The following is a 27,610-nucleotide window of genomic DNA, read 5'->3' as shown; positions in this document are numbered from 1 at the left end:
TTTCATTTATTTATTCATTACTCCCACGCAGCCCGCAGACATCGTCATGGATGTCTTCTAAAACCCATTCACACCACGTACACAGCAGCCTAGCCCTCGTGGACTCCTGACCCGGCTGCCTCGGAGCAACTGTTTCCCCACCCTTTTCCCGTTCGGCGCTTTCGAATGACGTCAGAAGCGGGCGACAACCCCTAAGGAACCGGTGGCCAGCGCCTACGCTCTGCCCCAAGCTGCGGCCCGGAGCCCTTCTCGGAGCGTGCCAGCCGAAGGGCTGCGGGGGATTCCAGACCCGCCGGGGCAGGTCTGTAGCGTGAGGCGTCGCTGCGCCGAGGACCATGAACCGCAGCCGCCAGGTGACGTGCGTGGCCTGGGTCCGCTGCGGCGTGGCCAAAGAGACGCCAGACAAGGTGAGGCCTGGTCGCTCCGAGGTATAGGGGGAGCGGCCTCTCTGCAGCATCCTGGGTCAGCGCCGCCTGGGAACCTGGACCCGGAACGCGCGGCCCTGGCGCCGCTAGTGGGACTGTCGGGGTTGGGGCCGGCTGTGGCCTCTTTGCCGTGGCTAGGGCTATGGCTCCGAGGGTCTGGGACTCCTGGCCCCTTGGGCCCCGCCCCCTAGCCGTCCCTTCCCCCGCGATTCGCACGCACGTGGACCTCGTTGGCTGGAAGGAGGCGGGATGGTGCTTGCTGAGCACTTCCTGCGAGCCCTCTTGACAACGCCACATCACCCTAGTGCGTTTTCAGGCAAACCGGGAAGAGGGGGCACATATCTCCGCTCGGCGTTTAGAGGAATGGACTGGATGAAAACCACGTTGGATGCTTGAGACAAGTGCTCGGGCCTGGTGCACTGGGAAAATCCAGAAGGATCGGGTAGAGAGGAGGTGGGAGGGGGGATCGGAATGGGGAATACATGTAAATCCATGGCTGATTCATGTCAATGTATGACAAAAACCACTACAATACTGTAAAGTAATTAGCCTCCAACTAATTAAAAAAAATGATAATACAAAAAAAAAAAAAAAAAGAAAACCACGGTGTAGAAAAACTGATGTGGAGACTACGGTGTCGTGAGCCCGAGAGTAGAATTAGGAGTTTCTCGCAGTAGTGCAAATGAAATGTTGATGAGGCCGTGGGGGTGGGGGGTAGAGGTAAACGGTAACACGTTATGAAGGGGTAAAGCCTACAGGAGAGACTGAGTCTGTAGCCGAGGAAATTACCTAAGTTATTCAACAGATATTTAACGAAGTGCTTTCTCTGTTCCCAGCATTGTTCGGGGTCCTGAGATAGGCATGAGCAAAACAGGAAAAGTCCCTGCCTTTATAGAGTTGACATGTGCATATATAATTCTTTGTCAGTGGGAATAGATGTTAATGAAAAAAACGGGCGGGGTAGTGTTTGTTTCAGGTTATTAAGCCAGTTCCACCAGGACATAGACTGTTTTATTCTCCAGTTTCTCCAGCATTAGGCACACGGTAGGCATTCAGTGTGGCGCTAATGGTAAAGAACCTACCTGCCAATGCAGGAGACATAAGAGAGGCGGGTTCTATCCCTGGGTAGGGAAGATACCCCTGGAGGAGGGCATGGCAACCCACTCCAGTATTCTTGCCTAGAGAATCCAATGGACATAGGAGCCTGGTAGAGGACAGTCCATCTGATTGCAAAGAGTCAGACACGACTGAGCATGCATATAGAATAGGAACAGGAAATGATATATTAAAAATTACTGAAGGAAGCAAGAGTTGTGTAAAAAGGGGACCAGAGACTTTCAAATACTTGAGGACACTGATTTCCAAACATGTCCACACATTGAAACCACCTGGGGAGCTTCAAAAACTACCAGCTCCCAGGTATTGTGATTTATTTAGTTTGGAGATTAAGAGTCCTTAATTTAGCCTGAGATTAAGAGTCCTTCAGGTGATTCTAATGTACAGACAGATTTGAGAACCATTGCTTAAGAGTTTGTAGGAAGAAGAGATTGGATTTATTCTACAAAGTCCCAGAAAGAAAAATTCAAAGCAGTAAGAGAAATTAGAAAAATAAGTATCTCCTAATTAAAATTTTAAGAACCTTTAGTTTCTGGAGTTATCCAATAGGATTTCTGTATTATTAAAGGCATTTTGGTACAAACTGGGTGGTTGATTGGTTCATCATCTATCAAGAATGGACAGAACACAGTAAGCTTACAGTTTGGCACTAAAGAGGATGACCAGTTTTGAATAGGATGTCCAAGTGGAGAGTCCTATAGATAGTCAGAAAAATGGAACTACAGTGCACAGGGATAGAGAAGGGAAAGTTGAGTAATCCATTCAGAGAGAATGAGCTTTGCAAGGTGGTGACAGTACAGTGAGTGAATTCTTGGCAGTGATGCCAGGGAACAGGGCAGGGGACGAAGGCAGGAGTGCTTTGTTTGGGAATATCCGCAGGGAACATGGGGAGAGTGGCCGCCGAGGTGAGGTAATCAGAAGAAAATGAGATGAGCTGTCACAGAAGGCAGTCTATAGAAGTCCATCTTTTTTTTAAAAAAGTCTGGAGAGAACATGATTTTTGAACAGTTCTGGGTGAGAAGGGATCTTCATTTATAAGGACATGTCAGAAGTCCATTTATGTTAAATTTAGAGACTTTAGATTGATATTTGACTCTGGATGTCTCTTAAAACCATGTTTTAGATTAGTTTGCAATCTTTTTAATTCAGAGACTTAAAAATGGTTTCCTTAAATATATCATAATGAAATGTTTGCTCTCTTATAGGTAGAACTTAGTAAAGAAGAAGTGAAACGTCTCATTACTGAAGCAAAGGAAAAATTACAGTAAGTTTGGGGATGTTGATTCCTGTAGTCAAGTCTAGATAAAATGTAAATCTAAAACTATGATAACAAGGTGGTCTTATTATTGAACGGTGCCTTTTGGCTGATCTTTTTACTTTTTCTTTTTTCTCTGGCGTAGAGAAGAAGGTGGCAGTGATGAAGAAGAAACAGGCGATCCTTCAGAGGATGGCATGCAGAGTGCCCGTACCCAGGCCCGACCACGGGGGCCCCTGGAGGATGGCGACCCAGAAGATGACAGGACGCTGCATGATGACGAGCTGGCCGAGTACGACTTAGATAAATATGATGAGGAAGGCGACCCAGGTTAGAATTTAGTCACTTATACTGGTTTTTAGTCACAAACTCAGTGCATTAGATCATGATACTAGCGTTCCAGAGCTTTACTCTGAAATCCCATCGTCCTTTATGTCAGTCAGATAATCTAGGTCAAGGCTCAAGGCAGACAGCATGTTTCCTACACCGGTTTAAAAAAATCAGTTCAACCCACTTATCTAAGATCTAAAATACAAAACAAAAAAAATTAGTATTGTGTATTTTATTGCAAGTAGTGGTTAATCTGTAATTCATTTTTCTTTATCTGGAATAATGAGAGAGAAATTATTAGCTTCATTTTACAGAAAAAAATACAGGCTTACAGAGGTGAAATAACTTGGCCAGTGTCACACAGCTGGTGAATAATGGAGCTGAGGTTTTAGTATTCTCTGACTCTAAACCTTCATGCTTTTCAGTGTACTTCCTCAGATGCAGGGCATACTTTTTCCACTGGACTCTGGGCTGTAGGCCCCGCTCTGGGTGGCTTCCATCCTGTTAGGACCGAGCACCATGGAAATGCAGAAAAGGGAGAGCTGACCAGCCCAGAGCAAAGCCATTCAGACGCTTGCTTCCTAATACTCTCCACACCCCGCCGAGCACTGGCTCCATCCGCCTTGTCCCGTAGAAATTCCCGTCTGTTACCTGTCAGGTGTTTAAGACCGAAGAACCCAGCCTCCTTAAAGTAGCTTCCCCTGGAAATTGAGAGTATCTTCCTTCTGAGTTTTATGTTCCTCGGGGTCTATTCTGTCACCTTTGTAAACATGCCATGAGAGAATGTCGCTTTGAAGTAAATTTGGTGTAAAGGGTAGTATCTCCTCTTTCAGATTCACTGGGCAAGTTAGCCTGTCAGCAGTTATGAGACATCTTGCAATAAAGAAACCCACTTCACTTTATGAGGCTCATCAGTTTACAATTTTCTTTGACCAGGCAACACTTAATGTGTTGATACCAGTGTTTTAGGGACCTACTTATTTCCAGGTCTACAAGGCCACCTCTCTGTAGCACTTTTGAATAATGATTACAAGGAGCAAGCTAGAGATCTGAGTAGAGTTCTGATATTTTCTAGAAGGGGGTTTCTTGGTTTGAGTTGATTCTTGTATTGGAAGAGTGTATATTTCAAGACTATTAGATGTGCATTCCAGGACCAAAAGTAAATGGCTTTTAAATTCCTATTTATTATTATCTACAATTTACTTTCCCAGTTATAAATGATTCAGAGTTAGTTATGAAATAGATGGTAGGATCTAAGTTCAAAGATGGGATGTGTGTGTGTATTTTACCCGCTCAGTCATGAACAGCTCTTTGCGACCCCATAGACTGTAGCCTGCTTGGCTCTTCTGTGCATGGAATTCTTCAGGGAAGAATACCAGAGTGGGTAGCCATTTCCATCTCCATGGGACCTTCCTGACCCAGGGATCAAACCCAGGTCTTCTGCGTTGCAGGCGGATTCTTTACTTTCTGAGCCACCAGAGAAGCCCATGTCTTAGGAAAAATGCTTTAGTCTAAAGGACAGGCTTATTCATTTCATTGTATGAATTCTTACAGATGCTGAAACTCTTGGTGAATCTCTCTTGGGTCTTACAGTCTATGGGAGTAATGATCAAGATCCTTACGTCACTCTGAAAGATACGGTAAACATCTATGTGATTTTTCTAATTATCCTCCTTAAGTGTTTGAAAAACCTTCCCAAATAGCTGATTCTAATCAATGACTTTTCCTGTTTCCACTTAGGAGCAATATGAACGTGAAGATTTCTTGATTAAGCCCAGTGACAATCTCATAGTTTGTGGCAGAGCCGAACAGGACCAGTGCAATTTAGAGGTGCATGGTAAGTGGAATACATCTCTTACTAAAAGGTTCTGTACTTAAGTGATATTAAAATAACCATCATAGTAACTACTATGAATTTCTAGGCACCAGGTCCTGTTGTATCTCATTTTAGTTGATTCTACTCATCTGTCTTAAAATTTTGATGCTTAAAGAGATTATTAGGTTAATACCTTTTTTTATAGGAAACACATAGTATGAAAATTAAATCCCTTGGGCTTAATGTTTATTGGCACCTTGTAGGTTACTTGTACTCTATTAACTTGGATTTCTTTACAGCCTTTAAGTTTGTTGCAGTTAGGCCATTTTTATCTCATGGCCCATTGTGATCTGTTTATACAATCAAAAGGACTTTAAATAGCAATTATTTCAATGTGAAGTTATTCTTCTAATTATCTTTGAACTTTTTACATATTTTAAATGCAAACCATGTTGGTGGAATTTTTTAAAGACCAATTCCAGTTTCAAAAAATTGGAACTATTACAGTTAGTCATCACTGATTTTTATACATTCTTATTTGAAAGTTTAATCATTCCTTTGAATCTTCTGATTCACAGGAGCTGAGACGTTGAAGTAAAGTAATTATATTCCTGTTTCATTCTAAGTTAGGTCATTAATGATATGTTTTATTTGGATTTGGTGTGAATCTCCCAAGTTACGTGGTGTATCTCTGTTCAGGAATAATTTCAAAATTTCTCTCTAAATCTGAAAAAAAGACATGGTCAAAAGAAGATTGTTTTAAGGTTTCATCGTCATCTTTCTTTAAAATGTAAGCTGAGTACATTGACCATCATTGAAGTTCTTACAGGACCACAAGTTAATAATTTTGAACACACATTCACATCCTAAAGTGATGTGATAGAACATTACATGGAATCTGCTAGTCCCAAGATCTACCCCAAATACCATGGTCTGAAGAATTTTTTAAAAATCCTTAGCTCATCTTAAATTGCTTCTTTCTAGTAAAAAGCATATTAGGGGAGAATTTCTGGTTACTTAGGCTCTATGTTTATCAGTGTTTCATTATATAATTTTTAAGATTTCTTACTGATTTTAATAATAAGTATTAAAGAAGCAATTTTTGATAAGCATTTAAATTTCTAAAACTATGAGTTATTTCTCTCCAGTACTGACTTGTTTGAACTTATGACCAAATAGATCTTTAAAAGATAAAATAGTGATGAAGCACTTTTAATGGAGACCGTGTGAGCGTTTTCTGTAGTCGGTGAACCAGAAGGTCGGAGCGTTTTAGCCAGGGAACATGCAGATGGAGTGTTCAGCCTGATGACAATTTTCTGTCAGTGTTTGTGTTCCCCTCTGGGGCTCACCAGGTACTAGGAATATATTAGACATGAAAAACTTTTGCCTAACAGTACATACTTCAGAATTTCTTTAATGTCATCACTTTAAGTGTATTAAATTATGACTTTAAGCAAGTGACTGCCATAGGTTTAAAAGGGAGTCTCTGTTCTTTTGAGTGGGATATGATTTCTTACTCTGATGTGATAAAGTCTCTTTTCCCAATCTTTTCAGTTTATAATCAAGAAGAAGATTCTTTTTATGTCCACCATGATATCCTGTTGTCTGCATACCCTTTGAGTGTGGAATGGCTAAATTTTGATCCTAGCCCAGATGACTCAACTGGTAATGAGAAAAAGATTGCTCAGTGGTTCCACTCCTGTGTGTTTTGCCTAGCTACACACGTCATCTATTTTGTATGAATGTTTCCAGAATGGTTGATGTTTTATGAAGTTACATAGTTTTCAGACCACAGCCACTTAATTGTTTGGGGTCTGTATGTCTCCAGACTTTGAACACGCTAAAGAGGTAGCTGCTCACTAGGCGGAAGGACAGGGCCTGATGAGGGCTCAGAACTGTGAGGAGGTCTCCTGAAAACCCAGTGTAAACTGGCATGCTGTGTCCATTGTCATCAGGTAGAGTTCCGTGCACGACCCTTTTCAGAAAACACAAAGTAGAACCAGAATGAAGAGAGAATCAGGCTCTTAGCTTAGTCCCTTTGGCCTTAGCAGCACACTGTTCCTTGCCCCATCATGCTTAATAATTAGGGTAAAAACTGTTAATACTCACACCTCACATCTTGTTTGCAAAGCTTGTTCACATTCATGATCTAGTCAAATCCTCATCCTCACCACAGCCATGAAGGTAGGAAGGGCTCTGTCATTCTATCAGTGAAGACCCTGGGACCAGGAGACGGAGCCCTCGTTACTCACGCTATGGTCTGAGGACCAGCAGCACAGCATTGCCGCCATCTGCGAACCGGTTATAAATGCAGTTTTAAGGCCCCACCCAAGACCTCTGGAAACAATATGCATTTTAACCACATCCAGGCACATGAAAGTTTGAGAGAACTTGCTCTAAGCCATGAGTCAGTCAGTCTGTATGTAATGTATTTCATTAGAAGTTATTTTTTAAATCACAAATGTATCATTTCCTCCTGTAGGAAATTACATTGCTGTGGGAAACATGACCCCTGTTATTGAAGTGTGGGACCTGGATATAGTGGACTCTCTAGAGCCAGTCTTCACACTTGGAAGTAAGCTGTCGAAAAAGAAGAAAAAGAAAGGAAAGAAGGTAAACAAGCTAATAGATAGTTAAACTCTAATGATAAATAGAAATAGGTTTGGGGGGAGGTGGGAGCAGGGGCTGAGAATGTGCGCTGTTTCAGCTAGACAGTTTTGGTGGAATAAGATAAAGTAGTTACAGAGTTACTGTAGTTTCTAGTTTCAGAAGGCCCATCCAAGGAAAGAGCGATTTCTGATTACATATAACCTACACTAGCACATTTTTTCATGTGCTAGCGTGGTTACTCTTAGATTATGATCCTCCTTATGTATAGTAGCTATTCACACTAATATGCTACTTTTGAACTTTTAAAATGTTTCTCTTTAGCCTTGAGTATATTGAATTCTAAATATCCTTGTATTCCTATAACTTTTAAAATTTTGGTGAGGGAGAGATGGGTTGGGGGTTGATTTATAGAATTATAACAGATTAAGAACTACTATAGTTTCTTCCCTGTAAAGAACATTTACCATATCTCTGAAGTAAGAGGGAGACAAGGTGTTTCTTTCCCTAGATCTTGGAGCAAGTTTATGTAAGATCAGAATAATCTTAAGGTTTTAAAGAATCTTTCAAATTAATAAACCAATTTTATTGGGGGGATGCTTTAATACCAAAAGTAATTAAACAATTATTACAGAATTCCTCAGCAGATGGGCATACAGATGCTGTCCTTGACCTTTCTTGGAATAAGCTGGTCAGGTAAGAAGAAATACTATTTGAAGGCTTGTTAAAGACTGTAACCACTGTGATTTTGCCTCACGTCTTCATTCAGTCTCTCTACATTGTGTTTTCACATCTTTATGTCCTTGTTTTCTTTTCTTTCCCTGCAGTATACCTTGCTGGGAGGCAGAAATGCTGCTATCTGTATCCTTGCAACCCCCCCCCCCCCCCCCGCACCTGCCGTCTCTTCACTTGGCAGATGCTCATTACCTGTGTGGGGACCAGGTGCCCTTCTTCCAGCACTGCTGGGAAAAGCAGCATGTACTCAGTTGCCGTGCCAGTGATGTGGGAGAATTGTTACTACAAGGAAGACATTTTTCTCACGTCGTTTAGTTTTGACAACATCTTGTCCACATATTCTTTTTTTGTAAAATACTATCATTTTAACCGTGTTTAGGTGTACAGTTTTTTGGACACAGTTTTTCTGGACATCTCACACATTGTTGTGCAATCATTACCACCATTCAACTCCAGAAGTTTTTCTTCTTCCAAAACTGAAACTATATGCCCAGTAAACAGTAACACCCCATTTCCTGCCCACCCACGTCTTAGTAACCACCATTCTGCTTTCTATCTCTGAGTCGACTTCTCCAGGTGCCTCTTATAAGTGGAATCATATAGTATTTGTCTTCTTGTGACTGGCTTATTTCACTTAGGAAAAGGTTCATCCGTGTTGTAGCGTATAGCAGGAGTTCCTTCCTTTTTAAGACCAAATGATACTCCATTGTACATATATGCCATATTTTGTTTATCCATCTGTTATGGACACCTGGGCTGTTTCCACTTCTTGGCTCTTGTGAATAATGCTGGTGTCATTCACATATGTATAATAACATGGGTTTACATGTATTTGTTAGAGTCCCTCCTTTGAGTTCTTTTAAATATACAGCTAAAATTAAAATTGCTGGAACTAATGGTATTTCTACATTTAACTTCTTGAAAAACCACCATACTGTTTTCTATAGCAGTTGCACTGTTTACCTTCCAACCAGCAGTGCACAAGGGTTCCAGTTTCTCCACATCCTTTTGAACACTTGATACCTGCTGTTTCTGTTATTGTTGTCTTTGTAATAGCCATCCTAACTGGTGTGAAGTGGTATCTCATTGTAGCTTTGAGTTGCATTTCCCTAGTGATTAGTGATGTCAAGCATCTTTTCCAGCACTTGTTGGCCATTTGTATATCTTCTTTGGGGAAATGTCTATCCAAATCCTTCTGTCCATTTTTTTAGTTGTTTGGTTTTTTTTTTTTTTTTTTGCTGTTATAAATGAATGAAATGTGGTTTCCTTGGTGGCTCAGATGGTAAGGAATCTGCCTGCAATGCAAGAGACCCAGGTTTGATCCCTAAGCTGGGAAGATCCTCTTTGCTATTAAGTTGTAGGAGTTCTTTATATATTCTGAAAATTAATCTCTTAAGAGATTTGTGATTTGCCAGTATTTTCCCCCATTCAGTGGATTGACTTTAACCCTGTTGAAGTGTCCTTCAAAGCACAGAAGTTTTTCATTTTGATGTGGTGCAGTTCATTTTCACTTTTGTTGCCTGTGCTTTTAGTGTAATGGAGAAGGAATTGGCAGCCCACTCCAGTACTGAAGGATCCCATGGACGGAAGAGCCTGGTGGGCTACAGTCCACGGGGTTGCAAAGAGTTGGACATGACTGAGCGACGTCACATTCTCATTAGTGTAATAGTGAAGAAATCATTGGCAAATCCACTGTCACGAAGATTTTTATCCCTTAAAGTTTTATAGTTTTAGCTCTTAGGTTAAGTCTTTGATATATTTTGAGTTATTTTGTATACTCTGTAAGGTAAGAGTTCAACTTAATTCTTTTTTGTGTCATCCATGTATTTTTTATACTTATTACCTCAAAAGGGCCATTTTCCTAATAGTACAGTTGGTTTGAGGGGCTACTGAGGCAAGGAAGGTAAGCATTAGGATGAGTACAACTTACTTAGAGGGGAAGAACAAACTTGATTACCCAAGACAGTTTTTTAAAGGCATTTCTATTACACTGAACACTTCATAATTTGAGCACTCTAAGGAAGATCCCAGAGTGCTAGCTTACTGAAGGATATCCTTCCTGTCTACTCATTTGTGTTCAGACCTCTACAGAGCTACAGCTATTTGGGGAAATGGACTTGAGAACATTGTTTAGGTTAGTATTTCCCAAACTTAGCTGCAAATCAGAACCTCTGGGTAACCTCTCAGTATATTGAAAATCTTGCATTTCTTTTGTTAAATTTATTCCTAGGTATTTTATTTTATTTTTTGGTAGGGTTGTAAGCGGAACTCTTACATGCAGTGCTCTTGATTTTTAAAAGATTACCCGATTTGTTTCCTCCCTCTCTCAGAAATGTGCTGGCCAGTGCATCAGCTGATAACACTGTTATTCTATGGGATATGTCCTTGGGGAAGCCAGCAGCTAGCCTCGCCGTACACACAGACAAGGTATAGTGATTTCGTGGTAAGAGGGATTCTAAAGAGCTGGGACATATATTGACTACAACAGATAATCCCAAACATTTATATATGACTTTTTGTGAATTACAAAGTGCTTTGACATGCTAGCCCACTGGATCTTCACAGAGCCCTTTGTGATAGTTATAATTATTATCCTCTTGAGTTGTGCAAAAATAGGTACCGAAAGGTAAAGTGACTAGGAACATTAGTGCTTTGCAACATTTTTTACAGAGGTTTCTAGAAAGGAATGAAGGGTGTCAGTCACATAATAGGGTTAAAGAATTTAACAGTTGATACTGCAGAACCCAGGGATCTAATGTGCTAATGCATGTTGTGAAACTTCCAGAACGTGTAGCATTGCCCAGTAAGTTTGACCACTCCCCTTTTTCTTCTGACTATACTTTAACATCTGAGGGACATATGTATTCTGCCTAGCACAATTTGGGGAATGCTGCATTGGGTCTTTTAAGTATCAGCCTTTATTTAGAAGTATGTTTTGTCCTTCTGATTATGTAGTACATTTATGCTTCTTCACGTAATACATTTCAAAGGAAAGAATTTGTAGGAACACTACTAAGTTGATTCCCATCATGTATTAGGCAGTTTTACCAAAACCAAACAAACATTTATCTATTAATTTATGTTTCTTCCTCTTAGGTCCAGACTCTCCAGTTTCATCCATTTGAAGCACAGACTCTGATTTCTGGATCATATGATAAGTAAGATAGCATTTTAGGAATTAATTGTTGTTGGTTTTTTCCCTCTTGAACTAACTCAGAAAGTATCACTGAATGTTCAGATAGAATTTATTACTGTGGCTTTTATGTGTTTAAATCTTTAGTAGTACTTATTTGTCCTTTCAGCTTGATTTTCTCAGTCTGCAAGGGAATATGGTTCTGTTGTAATTCCTAACATCTCCTTCAATTTTTAGAGGGTGTATGAGTTGGATGTTGCTCTGAAGCAAGCCATCCCCAAATTCAGTGTCTTAAGTGATGAATATTTTCTGCTTGTTCTGTGCAAGGTTGAGCTAATCAAGGCTAGATTCAACTGATAGCTCTACTAATCTTGATTTGTTTAGGCCCAAAGACTCTCCTGTTTCACATCCTTCTAAAACTAGCAGGCTAGTCCACATATGTTGCCACAGCAAGGTCAGTAGTACAAACAGAGACACCAGGGCCTCTTAGACATGGGCTCAGACCTACTACACATCTGTCTTACTCTAGGCTGAAACAGACATCACATGGAGTGGAAAATGAACTCTGCCTTTAGGGGAGGCACTCCTAGATCACTGACAGAGGGCATGGATGTGGGGAGAGATGAAGAATTGGGACCGCTGCAGTCCATCACAGGGGGTTTCCAAATCATGTGTATGCTCTTTACAGATTGGAGATGGGAGAGGTAGCTAATAAAAACAGAATATAAGTTGCAGTCTTTTATTTTGTATCCTTATCCTTTTGTAGTTGGGATTGATGCAAAACTACACAAGTCTGTTCATCTGTTCCCCCAACACAGTAACCTGCTTGTAGAGAGTAAATGTGACTGAGACATGTTACCTGGCTTCCCTCATAGCTCAGGTGGTAAAGAATCCTCCTGCAATGCAGGAGACCCCGGTTCGATTCCTGGGTCTGGAAGATCTGCTGGAGAAAGGACAGGCTACCCACTCTAGTATTCTTGGGCTTCCCTTGTGGCTCAGCTGGTAAAAAATCCGCCTGCAATGCGGGAGCCTGAGGTTGGATCCCTGATTTGGGAAGATCCCATGGAGAAGGGAAAGGCTACCCATTCCAGTATTCTGGCCTAGAGAATCCCATGGACTGTGTATAGTCCACGGGGTCACAAAGAGTTGGACACATCTGAGTGACTTTCACTTCATTCATCTGTTCCCCCAACATGGTAACCTGCTTATAGAGAGTAAATGTGGCTAAGACTGGCTCTGAGCAGTATTGGAGAAAGACAGATTAGAAATTGTCCTTTTCTTTGGGCAATGGAGACGATTCGTTTTTGAAATAGAGGATTCACTCTGGGGGAAGTCAAGGCCACTGTGACATCTGGAGCCACCAGTGTCTTCAAGTGACAGGACCAGAGTTCACCAATTAGTAAGAAGCAACTCATCTGTTCTTTTAGAACCTTAAAATAGGCTGTAGATAATTGGGTCTTGATGTCATGGTGGGGGTTATTGAACTCTTAAAACCCTAACTTTGCCTGGACACGCCCAGGTCCGTGGCTCTGTATGACTGCCGGAGTCCGGAGGAGAGCCACCGGATGTGGCGCTTCAGTGGGCAGATTGAGAGAGTGACTTGGAACCACTTTTCACCGTGTCATTTTTTGGTAAGAATATGCATATTACTGTTTATTAATGACTTATTTTCTTTACTTCCGTTGTAGAAAAGCTTTTTCTATATCAACGGTGTGAAGTATTTGCATTTGGGTTTTATTTTTTAAAAAAGATCTCTTTTAACAAGAGAACAATGAATTCACCACAAAAAAAAATGGTAAACATGTAAATAATTTTGCTAATTTCCAACCATTCCAAAGCATGCCACATTTTTTAGCTATAATAATGAGTTGATCATTGTAAAATTATTTTGTAATACTGAGCATGACAAATACTAAGCAGGCACACGTATTTTCTAGGTTATTTGCTAACATGGTTATCAGTACTAAAATCACAAAAATTCATTTTGTTTCCAATGATTAAGTCAGTTCAAGAAAATTTTCCTTTATTTAAATATTAGTACTTAAATGGAGCTCCAGTGATGCTAATGCTAGCATGTTTAATTAATATAGCACTTATACCTCCTCTGCTGATCCGGACAGTAAAGAATTTGCCTGCAGTGTAGGGAACCCAGGTTCGATCCCTGAGTTGGGAACACCCCCTGGAGAAGGAAATGGCAACCCACTTCAGTATTCTTGCCTGGAGAATTAATTCCATGGACAGAGAAGCCTGGTGGGCTATAGTCCATAGGGTCACAAAGAGTCAAAAACGACTGAGTGACTTAACACTTACTTACTAATGTACCACTGTCTCCCAGATGGGAAGAAAGTTTATGATCATTTTGTGAATACCCATAATATCTGCAGAGAACAGTTTTCCATGTTGCATCGAAAGATGCCACTGATATTTCAGTTCATGGAAAAATAAAATCCCAGCTTTTATCTAGAAGCAAAGGTATCATGTATTTCCTAATTCTCCTAAAGCAAATATCTAGCGCTTTATAAATGAGGGACAGAATTCTTTGGCAAAAAAAACAAACTTTATTTGAATATGTGAGGTTTCAGTAAGGTTCCTGCAGTTGTGATTCTGGGGGCATATCATCTCAACCCAATGCAGAGGTGCATGCAGCTCCCAGCCTGAGCCACCTCAAGCCAGATCCCATCTTGCAGTATCTCAGTGAAGTCCCAGTTACATTGGAAAGCTGGCTCTCAGCAGGCAGGCACACACATGTCCTAGGTTATTTGCTGCCAAATGGTTATCAGCCCTAAAATCACAAACATTTAAGGGAATGGAAAGTAATCAAAGTAAAATGGTGTACCTCCATCCCTCAAGTCTCAAAAGATGAAATGCCCCTCCTTTTCCTTTTTTGTGCCCATTACAGCCCCACCTATAAAACTGCATCAGTTGTCCCTTTTTTTGCCACTCTTTCCTGAGTCTTGCCCTTGGCCTATATATAGGCTCAAGTCTCTGTCTCCCATCAGTGACCAGGTCTGTCTCTTAATCCCTTCAACGCTTTCTCTTCCTTTCTTGAAAACAGAACTGTAATCTGCCTTTCAGTCCTTTCCTGATTACACCTCTTTGCCCAAACACTGACAGCATTGTCACTTTCTTTAGAAGCCTTGCTTCCTTGGGTTCTTTGTTGTTTTCCCTTCCCTCTTTGACTCTGACTTCTGTGAGCTCCTCCTCAGCCTTTACCATGAGTGGCGTGTTCTCCAGGCCTCTGTCCTCACACGGTGCTCTCAATTCTGCACTCATAGAGCAAATCCCTTCTCTTCTCATGGATATAACTTCTGCCTCTGTGCCACCGTATTTCTAATCCCAGTCTGTATTAACTACCATTGCTTCATACTCATATCCAACTTCCTAATAGACTTGTCAGCTAATCTAGTCCTTGTAAGAGCCAACTCAACTTACCACAAGTGAATTCTTTATGTCCATGTGAATTTTTAATAAGCATCTCAGGTATGTCAGGTCCATAGCTGATTTTCACAAGGATTTACACTATTTACCCATTGCTAAATTTTATTATCATGTAACATTGCTGTGCTCATCTTTTACTCTTTCCAGGCCAGTACAGATGATGGCTTTGTATATAATTTGGATGCACGTTCAGATAAGCCAATTTTTACCCTTAACGCACACAATGATGAAATTTCTGGTGAGCAAGAATATAGTTTCTTTCATTTCTGTTAACCTATGATGAAGTAAATTTATTTCAAAGTGAGAGTCCCTGAACTAGTCTTATCTTCCTCTAGGTCTTGATCTAAGCAGTCAAATCAAGGGCTGTCTTGTGACTGCATCAGCAGACAAGTACGTGAAGATCTGGGACATATTAGGAGACAGGCCAAGTCTGGTTCACTCTCGCGATATGAAAATGGTAAGAATACTCATGGGCATCTTGGTTCTTTCTGTTTCTGATCTATTGTTCTCTAGGAATCACTGCACAAAAGAATATGGATTTGTTGGGAAGTTAATTTGGGGCTTAGTCAAATTGTGGAAGTTTTCTAATTTAGGGCAATTTGGGGAGAAATCAATGACTGTCTGGTTCCTTTTCCAACTTTCATGATTAACAGTTGCTTGTGGAAAACCAGGATGAGGAGGAGGTGGTTTTCCAGTACAGAAGTGAAATGGCTACAAATTTTTTTTACAACTTTACATTGGAGTATGGTTGATGAACAATGTTGTTTCAGGTGTCAGCAAAGTGATTCAGTTATACTTAAACATGTATCTACTCTTTTTCAAGTTATTTTCCCATTAAGATTGTTACATAATATTAAGCAGACTTCCCTGTGCATTGCAGTAGGTCCTTCTTGGTTATCCATCTGAAATACAGCAGTGTGCGCATGTCACTTCCTAACTCCCACCTTTGCCCCCATTCCCTGCTGGCAACTGTATGCTCCACAGTTTTTTAACCTTAAAATCAAGCCCATCTCTGAAAATCTTGAACCTTTTAGGGCACCACAGTTGTTGAGGTCAGTTTATCACCTACCTCTTTGTATAACTATTTAATAGTTCTTACTACACTGAAATTACTACATAGTAGCAAAAGTTTTAGAAATGATTAGAATTCAACAATTCATCAAATACTTATTGAGTATAGTGTATACCAGGCGTTATAAAAATTCAGCTGTAGACATAGAACACTATACAATTGTTTAAAACTGTATACATGAATGTTTGTGTATTTTAAAATATGGGTAGGCAGTTTTATAGAGCATTTTTTCCAAGTATTTATCTTAATTGAAGGATAATTACAATATTGTGATGGTTTTTGCCATATATCAATGTGAATTGGCCATAGGTATACATGCCCCCCCCCATCCTGAACACCCCTCCCCACCTACAGAGCAGTTTTCATAGTATTATCCCATGCATATATTTAAATACTTAAGTTTTCAATGCTTATATGTAATTCTAGAAGACCCTGTGCCAAAACATGAACAGCTGATTATCTCAGAGTTATTTTTATACTTCGTGTTTATATTTTCTATGATGCATGTAGGCTTCCCCGATAGCTCAGCTGGTAAAGAATCCTCCTGCGATGCAGGAGACCCCAGTTCAATTCCTGGGTCGGGAAGATCCCCTGGAGAAGGGATAGGCTAGCCACTCCAGTATTCTTGGGCTTCCCTTGTGGCTCCACTGGTAAAAAAAATCCACCTGCAATGCAGGAGACCTGGGTTCAATCCCTGAGTTGGGAAGATCCCCTGGAGAAGGGAAAGGCTATGATGCATGTGTTATCTAGTAATAGAGTTAAAAAACAAAACATTAAACTTTTAACATTAAATGGTTGTACTATAGCATTATTACTTAAAAAGGAGAATTCGTTTCTGGGAGTATTAAGCAGATCAGATTTACTAGGAAATCCCTATTAGATGATAACAGAGATGTGAGCCTGAGTGGTCAGAGCATGCACCCAGTCTCACAGAGATAATCCCACCAACTTGACTGTTTTGACTGTGAAGTACCTTTACAGGAGCCCTGAAGGAGATTCTGGTGGGTTGGTTTTCAGTGGCCTTCAATCGTAGGGTCTTGTTGACAGGAGTAGGGAATCGAGATTAGCGCTTTCTGGGAAGATTGAAATCACTGACTGTATTCTCTTCTCAGGGAGTTCTCTTCTGTTCTTCCTGTTGCCCTGATTTGCCATTTATTTATGCTTTTGGAGGTCAGAAGGAAGGGCTTCGGGTCTGGGATATAAGCACAGTCTCTTCAGGTAAGAATCTTAATTTCCTGCTTTTTCTGGGTAAGTTCTGTAAGAGCAACATAGAACGTGTGGCTTGAATACATCAGGGAGACGGCAAAGGCAGACCCAGTATTCATCCTCCAGTACAGTCACTGAGGAAACCGACAAGATCAAATTGTAATGTGGAAATGCTCATATTTACAAATAAGTTTGTCTTCATACTTTAATTTTAAAATATCTATGACAAAATTTGAATTTTAAAAACGAAATATTTTATTGGCAAGCTGGAAGGGTATATAGTATGGTCTCCTCTCCCACATTCCCAAAATCCAGCTTCCCTGAAGGGGCCAGGTTCTCTTCTATTACTTTGATGTAATTTGGAATGCTGTAGTCCCACTCTGATTCCTGCATCTTCAATTCCCTGAAGAAAACAAGTCCTAAATCCCCAAAACAGTTCTATTGTGGTCATAATACAGAGAAAGATGAAGGCAGGAAATAATCAGAATTAAGTGTAATAAGGGAAGGACGGAGTCACTGTCATGAGGGATTGGACATTTGTTATCAAGGTGGATTCAATAAATCTAGGACAAGGCAAAGAAAGTAAAGTATAAAAAAAAAAAGTAGACCAGTATAAAACAGTTAACCTCATTCAGAACATTATTTTAGACTTTGAATTGGTTACTTTCCAATTTATAAAGTGCTAAACATGTTTTTCAAAACAAAATCTCCCACAACAGGGTAGAGAACCTCGTTGCTCAATTTTCTGATCTGGTAGTTTCTTAACCATTTATTTTATGTTTTAGTAAATGAAGCATTTGGAAGACGAGAGAGGCTTGTTCTCGGCAATGCAAGAACTTCGTCTATTAGCGGCCCCTTTGGGAACAGGAGCTCAGAAACACCAATGGAGTCTTAATGAAGATCATACAGTTTGCTGTTTTATTTATCCTAACTCAGTTTTAAAAAGCTGGCCTAAAGATGCTCCCTGTGTAGCTGCAGCCGTCCAGGTGACTGAAGCAGAGCTGCCTGACGTCCCTCCTTGCAGCTGTGGGGCAGCACTCGGGGCTGGTCTCTGTGCTGACCTTTCAAGCGTGTGGCATACAGGGCTCCACTTGCATTCACTTCTTGAAAGGAGGAATAAAAAGGTTTTTAGAAATTCATTCCTTAAATGTGCCATCTGTCACAGGTAGTCTAGGATGTAAAATAAGTAGTACTTCGTGGAATTTGAAAAGGAGAAAATCCTGTAATCTTAAGAGATGGGTAAACCTAGGCCTTGGAAGGTGGTGATTAGGCCAAGGGTCCATGGGGGGGACTACAGTTTCCTGACAATTGTTCTTCAGTTAATGCTCAGTATTGAGAAGTCTCAGTGCTGCTCTTCTATAAGTGGCATGCCTTTTCTGTCCACAGCATGGTATTCAGTGTTACAAAACAAAAGAGATATAATGATAAAGGGTTCAGTCCACAAGAGGATATAACATTTGTAAATAAAGCAAATGGTAAGTGATTCATTAGACCAAATGGACTCAGATAATACATGGACTATTCCATCCAAAAGCAACAGAATACACAGATCATGTGATGTTACACCACAAAGACAAGTCTCAATAAATTAAAAATCTTATAAAACATCTTTTCTGACTACAGTATTATAACGTTAGAAATCAGTTACAAGAAAAAAAATGGGGAAATTTTACAAACGTGGAGATTAAACAACATGCTACTAAACAACTAATGTGTCAGAAGAAATCAAACAATGAAAATAAAACATATCATAATTTATGGGCTACAGCAAGAGTAGTTAAGGAAAGTTCCTAGCAATAAATGCCTACACTCAAGAAAAAAGATTTCAAACCACCTCACTTTACATCTCAAGGAACTAGGGGAAAAAAGCCCAAACTTAGGAAGGGAAAAGGTCAGCATGGGAAATGGAATAGAAACCAAAAAGACTAGAAAATATAAATGAAACCAAGAGCTGTTTTCTTGGAAAGGTTAAACTGACAAACCTTTACTTGACTCAGTAAGGAAAAGAGAGAGAAGGACTTAGAACTGAAAGGGAAAATGTTATATACACCTTGATACCCCAGAAATACACAGGATAATAAGAGACTTCTATGAGCAACTGTATACCAACAAATACCAAGACTGAATGATGAAGAAACAGAAAATCTGAACATACCAATTACTAGCAAGAATGTTGAATCACTAAACAAAAACCTCCCACCGAAGTCCCAGACCAGATGGCTTCACTGGTGAATTATATATATTAAACAAGCTAACTTTTAAACCAATCTTCAAACTTCCATAAAATAGAAGGGAATACTTCCAAACTCATTTTAGAAGGCCAGCATTACCCTGATACCAAAACCAGGTAAGGATGCCACAAGAAAAGAAAATTAAAGGTTAATGTTAATAATGAGAAATCTACAAAGTATTAACAAACTGAATTCAGCAACACATTAAAATGATCATACTCCGTGATTAAGATTTACCTCAGGGATGCAAGAGTGGTTCAACATCCGCAAATCAATTAATGATACCACATCAATTAATATGAGACCACATTAACAAAAAAGTCATACCTGACAATTCAACATCCACTTATGATAAAGCAGGTACAAAGGGAATGTACCTCAACATAAAGGCCGTATGTGACAAGCCCATAGCTAACATTCAATGGTGAAAAGTTGAAAGCTTTTCCTTGAAGATTAGAAAGAAGACAAGGATGACTTCAACTTAAATTTTTATTCAGTGTAGTATTGGAACCCTTAGCCAGAGCAGGAAAAATAAAAAGCATCCAAATCAGAAAGTAGTAAAACCATCACTGTTTATAGATGACAAGTATAGAAAACCCTAAAAAAGCTACAAAAAAAACTTAGAACTAATAAATTCAGTAAAGTTGCAGGATACAAAATCAATACACAAATCTGTTGCAGCTCTATACACCAATAAACTATCAGAAAAAGAAATTAAGGCAATCCCATTCACAATTGCATTAAAAAGGATAAACTACCTTAAGAATAAATTCAACCAAGGAGGTAAAAAATCCATACATTTAAAACTAAGACACTGAGGAAAGAAACCAAAGACACAAGTAAGTGGAAAGATATTCAGTGCTCACGGATTAGATGAATACTATTGAAATGCATAAACTAACCAGAGCAGTCCACATCTTCAGTACAACCCATTTTAAAATTCAAATGGCATTTTTCATGAAAATTGAATAAATAATCCTAAAATTTGTGGGGAACCAGAAAAGATCCTAAATAGTCAAATCTTGAGAAAGAAAAAAGCTAAAGGCACATGCTTCTTGAGTTCAAACTATATCACAAAGCTATAGTAATCAACACTGGCATAAAAACACATAGCCCAATGGAATAGAATAGACAACCCAGAAATAAACCCACATGTGGTTTATTTACAAAAAGCAAGGACATACAGTGGGAAAGGGCAATCTCTTTAATAAAAGTTGGGAAACTGGACCACACACAAAAAATTTACTCAAAGACCTGACTAGTAGACCTGAGACCATAACACTCTGAGTTCAGTCACTCAGTCCTGTCTGACTCTGCGACCCCATGGACTGCAGCACACCAGGCCTCCCTGTCCATCACCAACTCCCGGAGCTTACTCAAACTCATGTCCATTGAGTTGGTGATGCCATCCAACTATCTCATCCTCTGTCATCCCCTTCTCCTCCCCGCTTCAATCTTTCCCAGCATCAGGGTCTTTTCAAATGAGTCGGTGCTTCGCATCAGATGGCCAAAGTATTGGAGCTTCAGCTTCAGCATCAGTCCTTCCAATGAATATTCAGGACTGATTTCCTTTAGGATGGACTGGTTGGATCTCCTTGCAGTCCAAGGGACTCTTAAGAGTCTTCTCCAACACCACAGTTCAAAAGCATCAATTCTTTGGCACTCAGCTTTCTTTATAGTCAAACTCTCATATCCATACATGACTACTGGATACATACGCACTAATTTCCTTGACATTGGTTAGAAAAAGCAAAAAGAAAAAAAGTAAAATAAAAACGTTGGACTACATCAAACTAAAAAGCATCTATGCAACAAATGAAACCAAAAAATGAAAAGGCAATCTACAGGATGGGAGAAAATATTTGCAATTATATACCTGATAAGGAGTTGAGATCCAAAGTATATCAAAAATTCATATGACTCAAGAGCAAAAACAATCCAGTTTAAAAATGGACAGAGGATCTGAATAGACAGTTTTCCAAAGACATACAGAAGCCATGGGTACATGAAACAGAACTCAACATTACTAATCATTCAGTAAGTGCAAATCAAAACTACAATCGGATACCACCTCATACCTGCTGGAATGACTATTAATCAAAACAAATAATATGTTTCAGCAAAGACTTGGCGAAAAGGGAGTGTAAACTGGCACAAATACTACAGAAAACGGATGGAGGTGCAGCTACTCAGAAAATTAAAGACCATGCTAATGTATGATCCAGGAATTCTACATCTATGTATTCAATAGAAGAAAATGGAAACACTTAACTTGAACAGAAAGATGTAACACCAGTGTTCACTGCAGTGTTACTTACAATAGCCAAGACACAGAAACAAGCTATGGATGGATGGATAAAGAAAATGTATACACACAAACACACACACACAAACTAGTCATAAAAAAGAAGGAAATCCTGCTGTTCCTGACATGGATGTACCTTGAGGGCATTATGTTAAGTGAAGTAAATCAGAGAAAGACAAATATTGAACTGTATGATTTCACTTCTATGTGGAATCTAAAAAAAAAAACAAAACACTACCACTCAAGATGATAGCTACAGAGAAGAAACTGGTCGTTGCCAGAGATGGGGGTAGTGGGTGAAATGGGTAAAGGGGATCAAAAGGTATAAATTTCCAGTTATAAAATTAAGTTCTGGGGATGTAATATACAGCTTGGTGACAATAGTTACTAACACTGTGCTACATATTTGAAAGTTGCAAGGGTAAATTTTTAAAGTTCTCATAAAAATTGTGTTGAATGATGTTAACTAGGACTTACTGTGGTAATTCACAATATAGGCAAAATTAATCATTATGTTATACATCTGAAACTAATGTTATATATTAATAAAAAAGGGAAAGAATGTAAACCAGTAAGGGTGTGCACCTTTAAGCAAAAGACAAAATGTATCTTAACTGCCTCTGTCAGTAGACAAAGTGTATTACTTCGCACAAACTTTATTTCTCCTAAAAGAACTTCCTCTCCTCCAGTATGAGTTAAATACAACAAAAAAGCAATGATACAGCTATATTAAAAGTGAAGACTCAGAGTGCCCTAGAGCTCTGTGGCAGGTTAACTGGGAGTACTCTCTGAAACAAAATCTGTAATAAACAGGGAACAGAATTATGTGGTGGTAAGTCAGACTTTATTTTTGGGGGCTCCAAAATGACTGCAGATGGTGACTGCAGCCATGAAATTAAAAGACGCTTACTCCTTGGAAGGAAAGTTATGACCATCCTAGATAGTATATTAAAAAGCAGAGACATGACTTTGCCAACAAAGGTCCGTCTGGTCAAGGCTATGGTTTTTCCAGTGGTCATGTATGGATGTGAGAGTTGGACTGTGAAGAAAGCTGAGTGCCGAAAAATTGATGCTTTTGAACTATGGTGTTGGAGAAGATTCTTGAGAGTCCCTTGGACTGCAAGGAGATCCAACCAGTCCATCCTGAAGGAGATAATTCCTGGGTGATCATTGGAAGGACTGCTGCTGAAGCTGAAACTCCAGTACTTTGGCCACCTCATGTGAAGAGTTGACTCATTGGAAAAGACCCTGATGCTGGGAGGGATTGGGGGAGGGAGGCGGAGGGGATGACAGAGGATGAGATGGCTGGATGGCATCACCGACTCGATGGGCATGAGTTTGAGTCAACTCCGGGAGTTGATGGTGGACAGGGAGGCCTGGCGTGCTGCAGTTCATGGGGTCACAAAGAGTCAGACACGACTGAGCGACTGAACTGAACTGAACTGAAGGTGAACCTGATAGGAACTTTCCACAGATGTCCCATTCAAATCTCTAGCCCTGATGCTGAAATGACCTTCCACGGAAGTCCTAAACTGTCACTGAGCCTCTACCTGTATACCAGCCAGTCATTTGGTTTAGGTGCCCACAGGAATGAGCGGTCTCCCTGAGCAAGGCAGCAGCCGTAGGCTGAGAGCCATCTCCAGAGAAAAATTCAGTTGTGAGCAGTCATAGGCCAGCACCTCTGGAAAGAGGTTCATGAAAAGGATTCTAGGTGGTCCAGCCCAACATCCACTACACAGTCCAACATCTAGTTGCACAAATGCTGGACTAAGAAATACAGATCATAGGAAATCCCAAGGAACTAAGTCATTGAGGAACTATAGCACCAAAAGCCAGGAGAAAAGAAACTCAGAAAATTTTACCAAAATTTTGGGACTATTTTTTGCTCCTTAGGAACATGTGGATTATAGAAATGTAGCAAAGGGCCTGAGAAGCTGACCTTTTTTTTTTCCTTTTCACTGAAGTGCTAGTAGGAACCAATTGGTATTGAGAGGCATCAAGTAGGTGCTACTTGAATAACCTCTCAAGGCTTTGGGCTGGCCTAGAAGTAATGACTAACCAGAAAATGTACCTCCCACAAACAGACTGAAGGCAAGTTTTGAACCACCTGAGTTGTAATTCATGAATGTAATCCAGGATTGTTAATACCCTTACCTGCCTACCAAAACCACAAGTTCTCTCTAGGGGAAGATAGTATCATATTGGGCCATATATTTTTATTATTTGATATGTGATGAAATCAGGGCATAAAAATAACCAGGTATAGAAGGAAACAAAACATAATTGAAAACAGAAAACAAAACAAAACAAAAAAAAAAACAGATAATAGAAACACACAAGAGATCCAAACAAAGTGGTTATCAGAAACAGATCTTGGGGCATCCCTGGTAAAGAATCTGCCTGCTGATGCAGGAGACAAGGGTTCAATCCCTGGTCCAGGAAGATCCCACATGCCACAGAACAGTTAGGCCTGTGCACCCAGGAACCACAACTGTTGAGCCCACGTGCCACAACTACTGAAGCCCCGTCCCCTAGAGCCCCTGCTCCTCAACAAGAGAGGCCACCACAGTGAGAAGCCCACACACTGAAATGAAGAGTAGCCCAAGGCTCTCTGCAACCAGAGAAAAGCCCAGCACTACCAAAAATAAATAAATAAAAGTACCTATTAAAAAAAAAAAAAAGGAAACAGATTTTGCAATAGCTATCTTTAACATGGTCAAATAAACTTAAAAATGGACAATTTTGGCCAAGAACTAGTAACTCTATTTAAGATGTAAAGTTTATAACTGAAAGACTTAATAATAGACATGACAAAGTCCATAAATGGCCTTAACAACAGATTAGAAATAACTGAAAAGAGAAAGAGTGAATAGGACAGAAGCAATACATGCAAAATTACTGGCTAGTAGGTTTCCATGACTACTTAGTCATCAAATTACTCACTAAACAAATGGCAGATTTGAAGGCACCAGCAGCCCCACTACAGAATATACCAAAGAAAACCCTATTTAAGCACATAATGGTAAACTGTTGAAAACTGTAGCAAAGGCTAAGACACAACCACAGTGAGGCAGAAAGGAGAATTTATCTTTTTTTTTTTTTGGAGGAGAATTTAAAGGAGCAACAATTCAACATACAGTGAATTCATAACAAAAATAACGGAAGCTGGAAGATCACAGAAGTATATATTTAAGGTACTGAAGGAAAACAGCAGCCAAATTTCAGTTCTCTATCTAGCAAAACAATTCTTCAAGAACAAAAGTGAACGTTACACTCAAATGAAAAACAGAACTTCCCGTCAGGAGACCTACACTAGAATAAATGGAAGAGGCAAATATTAAAAATGCACAAAAGGTAATTCTGTGACAGAGAGAAATCTAAAGAATCAAAGTGCCAAGAAAGTACAGGTCAACAGTTTTATTAAAATTTTTGATATGCAATAATCAGGGCATAAAAATAATCAGGTAAAGAAAGAAACAATAAAACATAATTGAAAACTGAAAAAAACAGACACTAAAAAGTGCTGAAAGAAGTCAGTAGCCAAGCTTGAATTTTATTCTATTTCTTGAGGCAAAAAATGCCCTTTAACAACCATAAAGAGTTTTCTGATCACTATAACCCAAAATGGTGGTTGGCAAATTTTCAAAAAAAATAGCCAGATAGTAAACATTCTAGCTAGCTGCATCTGTCACACTTAACTCAGTTGTAGCACAAAAGTAGCCACAAACAACACATAAATGGACATTAAAAAGAGAGAAAAGGCAGACTGTTCATTCATTTTTCAAATACTAAATGCCTATTCTGTACCTAGTGCCATAGAGACGTGGAAATTCAATGTGAATAAGAAAAGAAAACTGTCCTAATGGGACAATTCTATTTACTGATTAAGTCCTCCTATTAAAAGTGAATTTCAGCAAGCAGTAAAAGAGCTTATGAGACCCAAACCTAACTTGATAGAAACTATCAGTTCATGAACCATTTATATTTCCTGTGTAATTCATGAACATGACTTCAGTCATTTTCGTGTGAATCCTGCTAAAAGACACTTGCTCCTTGGAAGGAAAACTATGACAAACCTAGACAGCATATTAAAAAGCAGAGACATCACTTTATTGACAAAGGTCCGTATAGTCAAAGCTATGGTCTTTCCAGTAGTCATGTGAGAGTTGGATCATAAAGAAGGTTGAGCACCGAAGAATTGATGCTTTCAAATTGTGCTGGAGAAGACTCCTGAGAGTCCCTTGGACAACAAAGATCAAACCAGTCAATTCCAAAGGAAATCAACCCTCAATCTTCATTAGGAGGACTTATGCTGAAGCTGAAGTTTCAGTACTTTGGCCACCTGTTACGCAGAGCTGACTCATTGGAAAAGACCCTGATGATGGGAAAGATTGAGGGCAGGAGGAGAAGGGGCACCAGAGAATGAGATGGCTGGATGGCATCACCAACTCAATGGACATGAATTTGAGCAAACTCCAGGAGATAATGAAGGACAGAGGAGCCAATCGTGTTGCAGTCCATGGGGTTACAAAGAGTCGGACATGACTGAGCAACTGAACATCTGCAGAATGTCATTCCAAATTAGATACTGGTATAAAGGTACAGCAACTTGGGTTCACCAAAATCTCTCTAGAAAGGACTGCAGACTGAAGGATGGAGTAACTATTTTAGTTTTGTTTTGATTTGGCTTTATGACCATCCCCAGACTAGGGACAGCTAGAGGCCAACTTGGCATTTAGACTCAATAGGTAATTCTCTCTCAAATTTTGTATTCTCCTATAAAGAATAGCTACCAAAAAATGCATCTTTCCTGGATATCTCAGGAAAGCTCAGTTCAGTTCAGTTGCTCAGTCATGTCCAACTCTTTGCAACCCCATGAATCGCAGCACACCAGGCCTCCCTGTCCATCACAAACTCCCGGAGTTTACTCAAACTCATGCCCATCGAGTCGGTGATGCCATCCAGCCATCTCATCCTGTCGTCCCCTTCTCCTCCTGCCCCCAATCCCTCCCAGCATCAGGGTCTTTTCCAATGAGTCAACTCTTCGCATGAGGTGGCCAAAGTATTGGCGTTTCAGCTTCAGCATCAGTCCTTCCAATGAACACCCAGGACTGATCTCCTTTAGGATGGACTAGTTGGAGTCCAAGGGACTCTCAAGAGTCAAACTACCGCACAATTGCACTCATCTCACACGCTAGTAAAGTAATGCTCAAAATTCTCCAAGCCAGGCTTCAGCAATACATGAACCGAGAACTTCCAGATGTTCAAGCTGGTTTTAGAAAAGGCGAGGAACCAGAGATCAAATTGCCAATATTCGCTGGATCATTGAAAAAGCAACAGAGTTCCAGAAAAACATCTACTTCTGCTTTATTGACTATGCCAAAGCCTTCAACTGTGTGGATCACAATAAACTGTGGAAAATCTCAGGAAAAGTTAGGTATAAAAAGTAAAGACATTTCACTATTTTATATAAACATATGGCTCTGCCTAAACATATGTATAATATACATAAGGATTCTTATTTAACACATATAATAAACATTTTAAATGGTAAAACAGGACTGACATTCCTATTTCTAGCTTGAAAGTACTAGGTGTGATGAATGCTAAGCAGGGAAGTACATTCAGAGTTAATGGGCCTCTGAAGCTATTCCTTAGAGTAGATCTGGACAGCTACAATCAAAGAATGGGTCTAGGGGACATGAGTGTACATATGGTTGACTCTTATCTATGTATGACAGAAAACAAAATTCTGTAAAGTAATTATCATTCAATTAAAAAAATTAATAAAAGTGGCAAAAAGAAGAACAGGTCTAGGCTTGCAGCTGCTGCCTAAAGCCAGCACAGGCCATGGTGACTGAGCTGACAGGTAACAGTTCAGTTCCATCGCTCAGTCATGTCTGACTCTTTGTGACCCCATGAACCACAGCACGCCAGGCCT

At 39.9% G+C, this 27,610-nt stretch overlaps 1 protein-coding gene across 1 annotated transcript; it reads left to right on the top strand.

Moving 5' to 3' along the window:
* Positions 1–160: 160 nt before the first annotated feature.
* Positions 161–18,272, top strand: PWP1 (PWP1 homolog, endonuclein). The gene is made up of 15 exons (XM_070453994.1): positions 161–407; positions 2,747–2,805; positions 2,942–3,126; positions 4,681–4,766; positions 4,867–4,963; positions 6,497–6,607; positions 7,425–7,555; positions 8,184–8,245; positions 10,615–10,711; positions 11,381–11,442; positions 12,937–13,048; positions 15,003–15,093; positions 15,191–15,312; positions 17,040–17,145; positions 17,919–18,272. Exons 1-15 carry the CDS (start codon positions 336–338, stop codon positions 18,026–18,028), a joined length of 1,503 nt encoding a protein of 500 aa, XP_070310095.1. The 5' UTR covers positions 161–335; the 3' UTR covers positions 18,029–18,272.
* The last annotated feature ends 9,338 nt before the right edge of the window (positions 18,273–27,610 follow it).

Source organism: Odocoileus virginianus, chromosome 23, assembly GCF_023699985.2.
Source record: "Odocoileus virginianus isolate 20LAN1187 ecotype Illinois chromosome 23, Ovbor_1.2, whole genome shotgun sequence".
In the NCBI taxonomy this organism is placed as follows: domain Eukaryota; kingdom Metazoa; phylum Chordata; class Mammalia; order Artiodactyla; family Cervidae; genus Odocoileus; species Odocoileus virginianus.
The sequence above is the reverse complement of the archived record's forward strand: the minus strand, read 5'-3'. Positions and strand labels throughout refer to the sequence as shown.

What these genes read in the sequence shown, in the direction of transcription:
- PWP1 (XM_070453994.1), top strand. Translation starts at nt 336, where the DNA reads ATGAACCGCAGCCGCCAGGTGACGTGCGTGGCCTGGGTCCGCTGCGGC. An exon ending in ACGTCACTCTGAAAGATACG is followed by an intron (nt 4,767 to 4,866) that starts GTAAACATCTAT and finishes GTTTCCACTTAG; the next exon opens with GAGCAATATGAACGTGAAGA. An exon ending in ACACAATGATGAAATTTCTG is followed by an intron (nt 15,094 to 15,190) that starts GTGAGCAAGAAT and finishes ATCTTCCTCTAG; the next exon opens with GTCTTGATCTAAGCAGTCAA.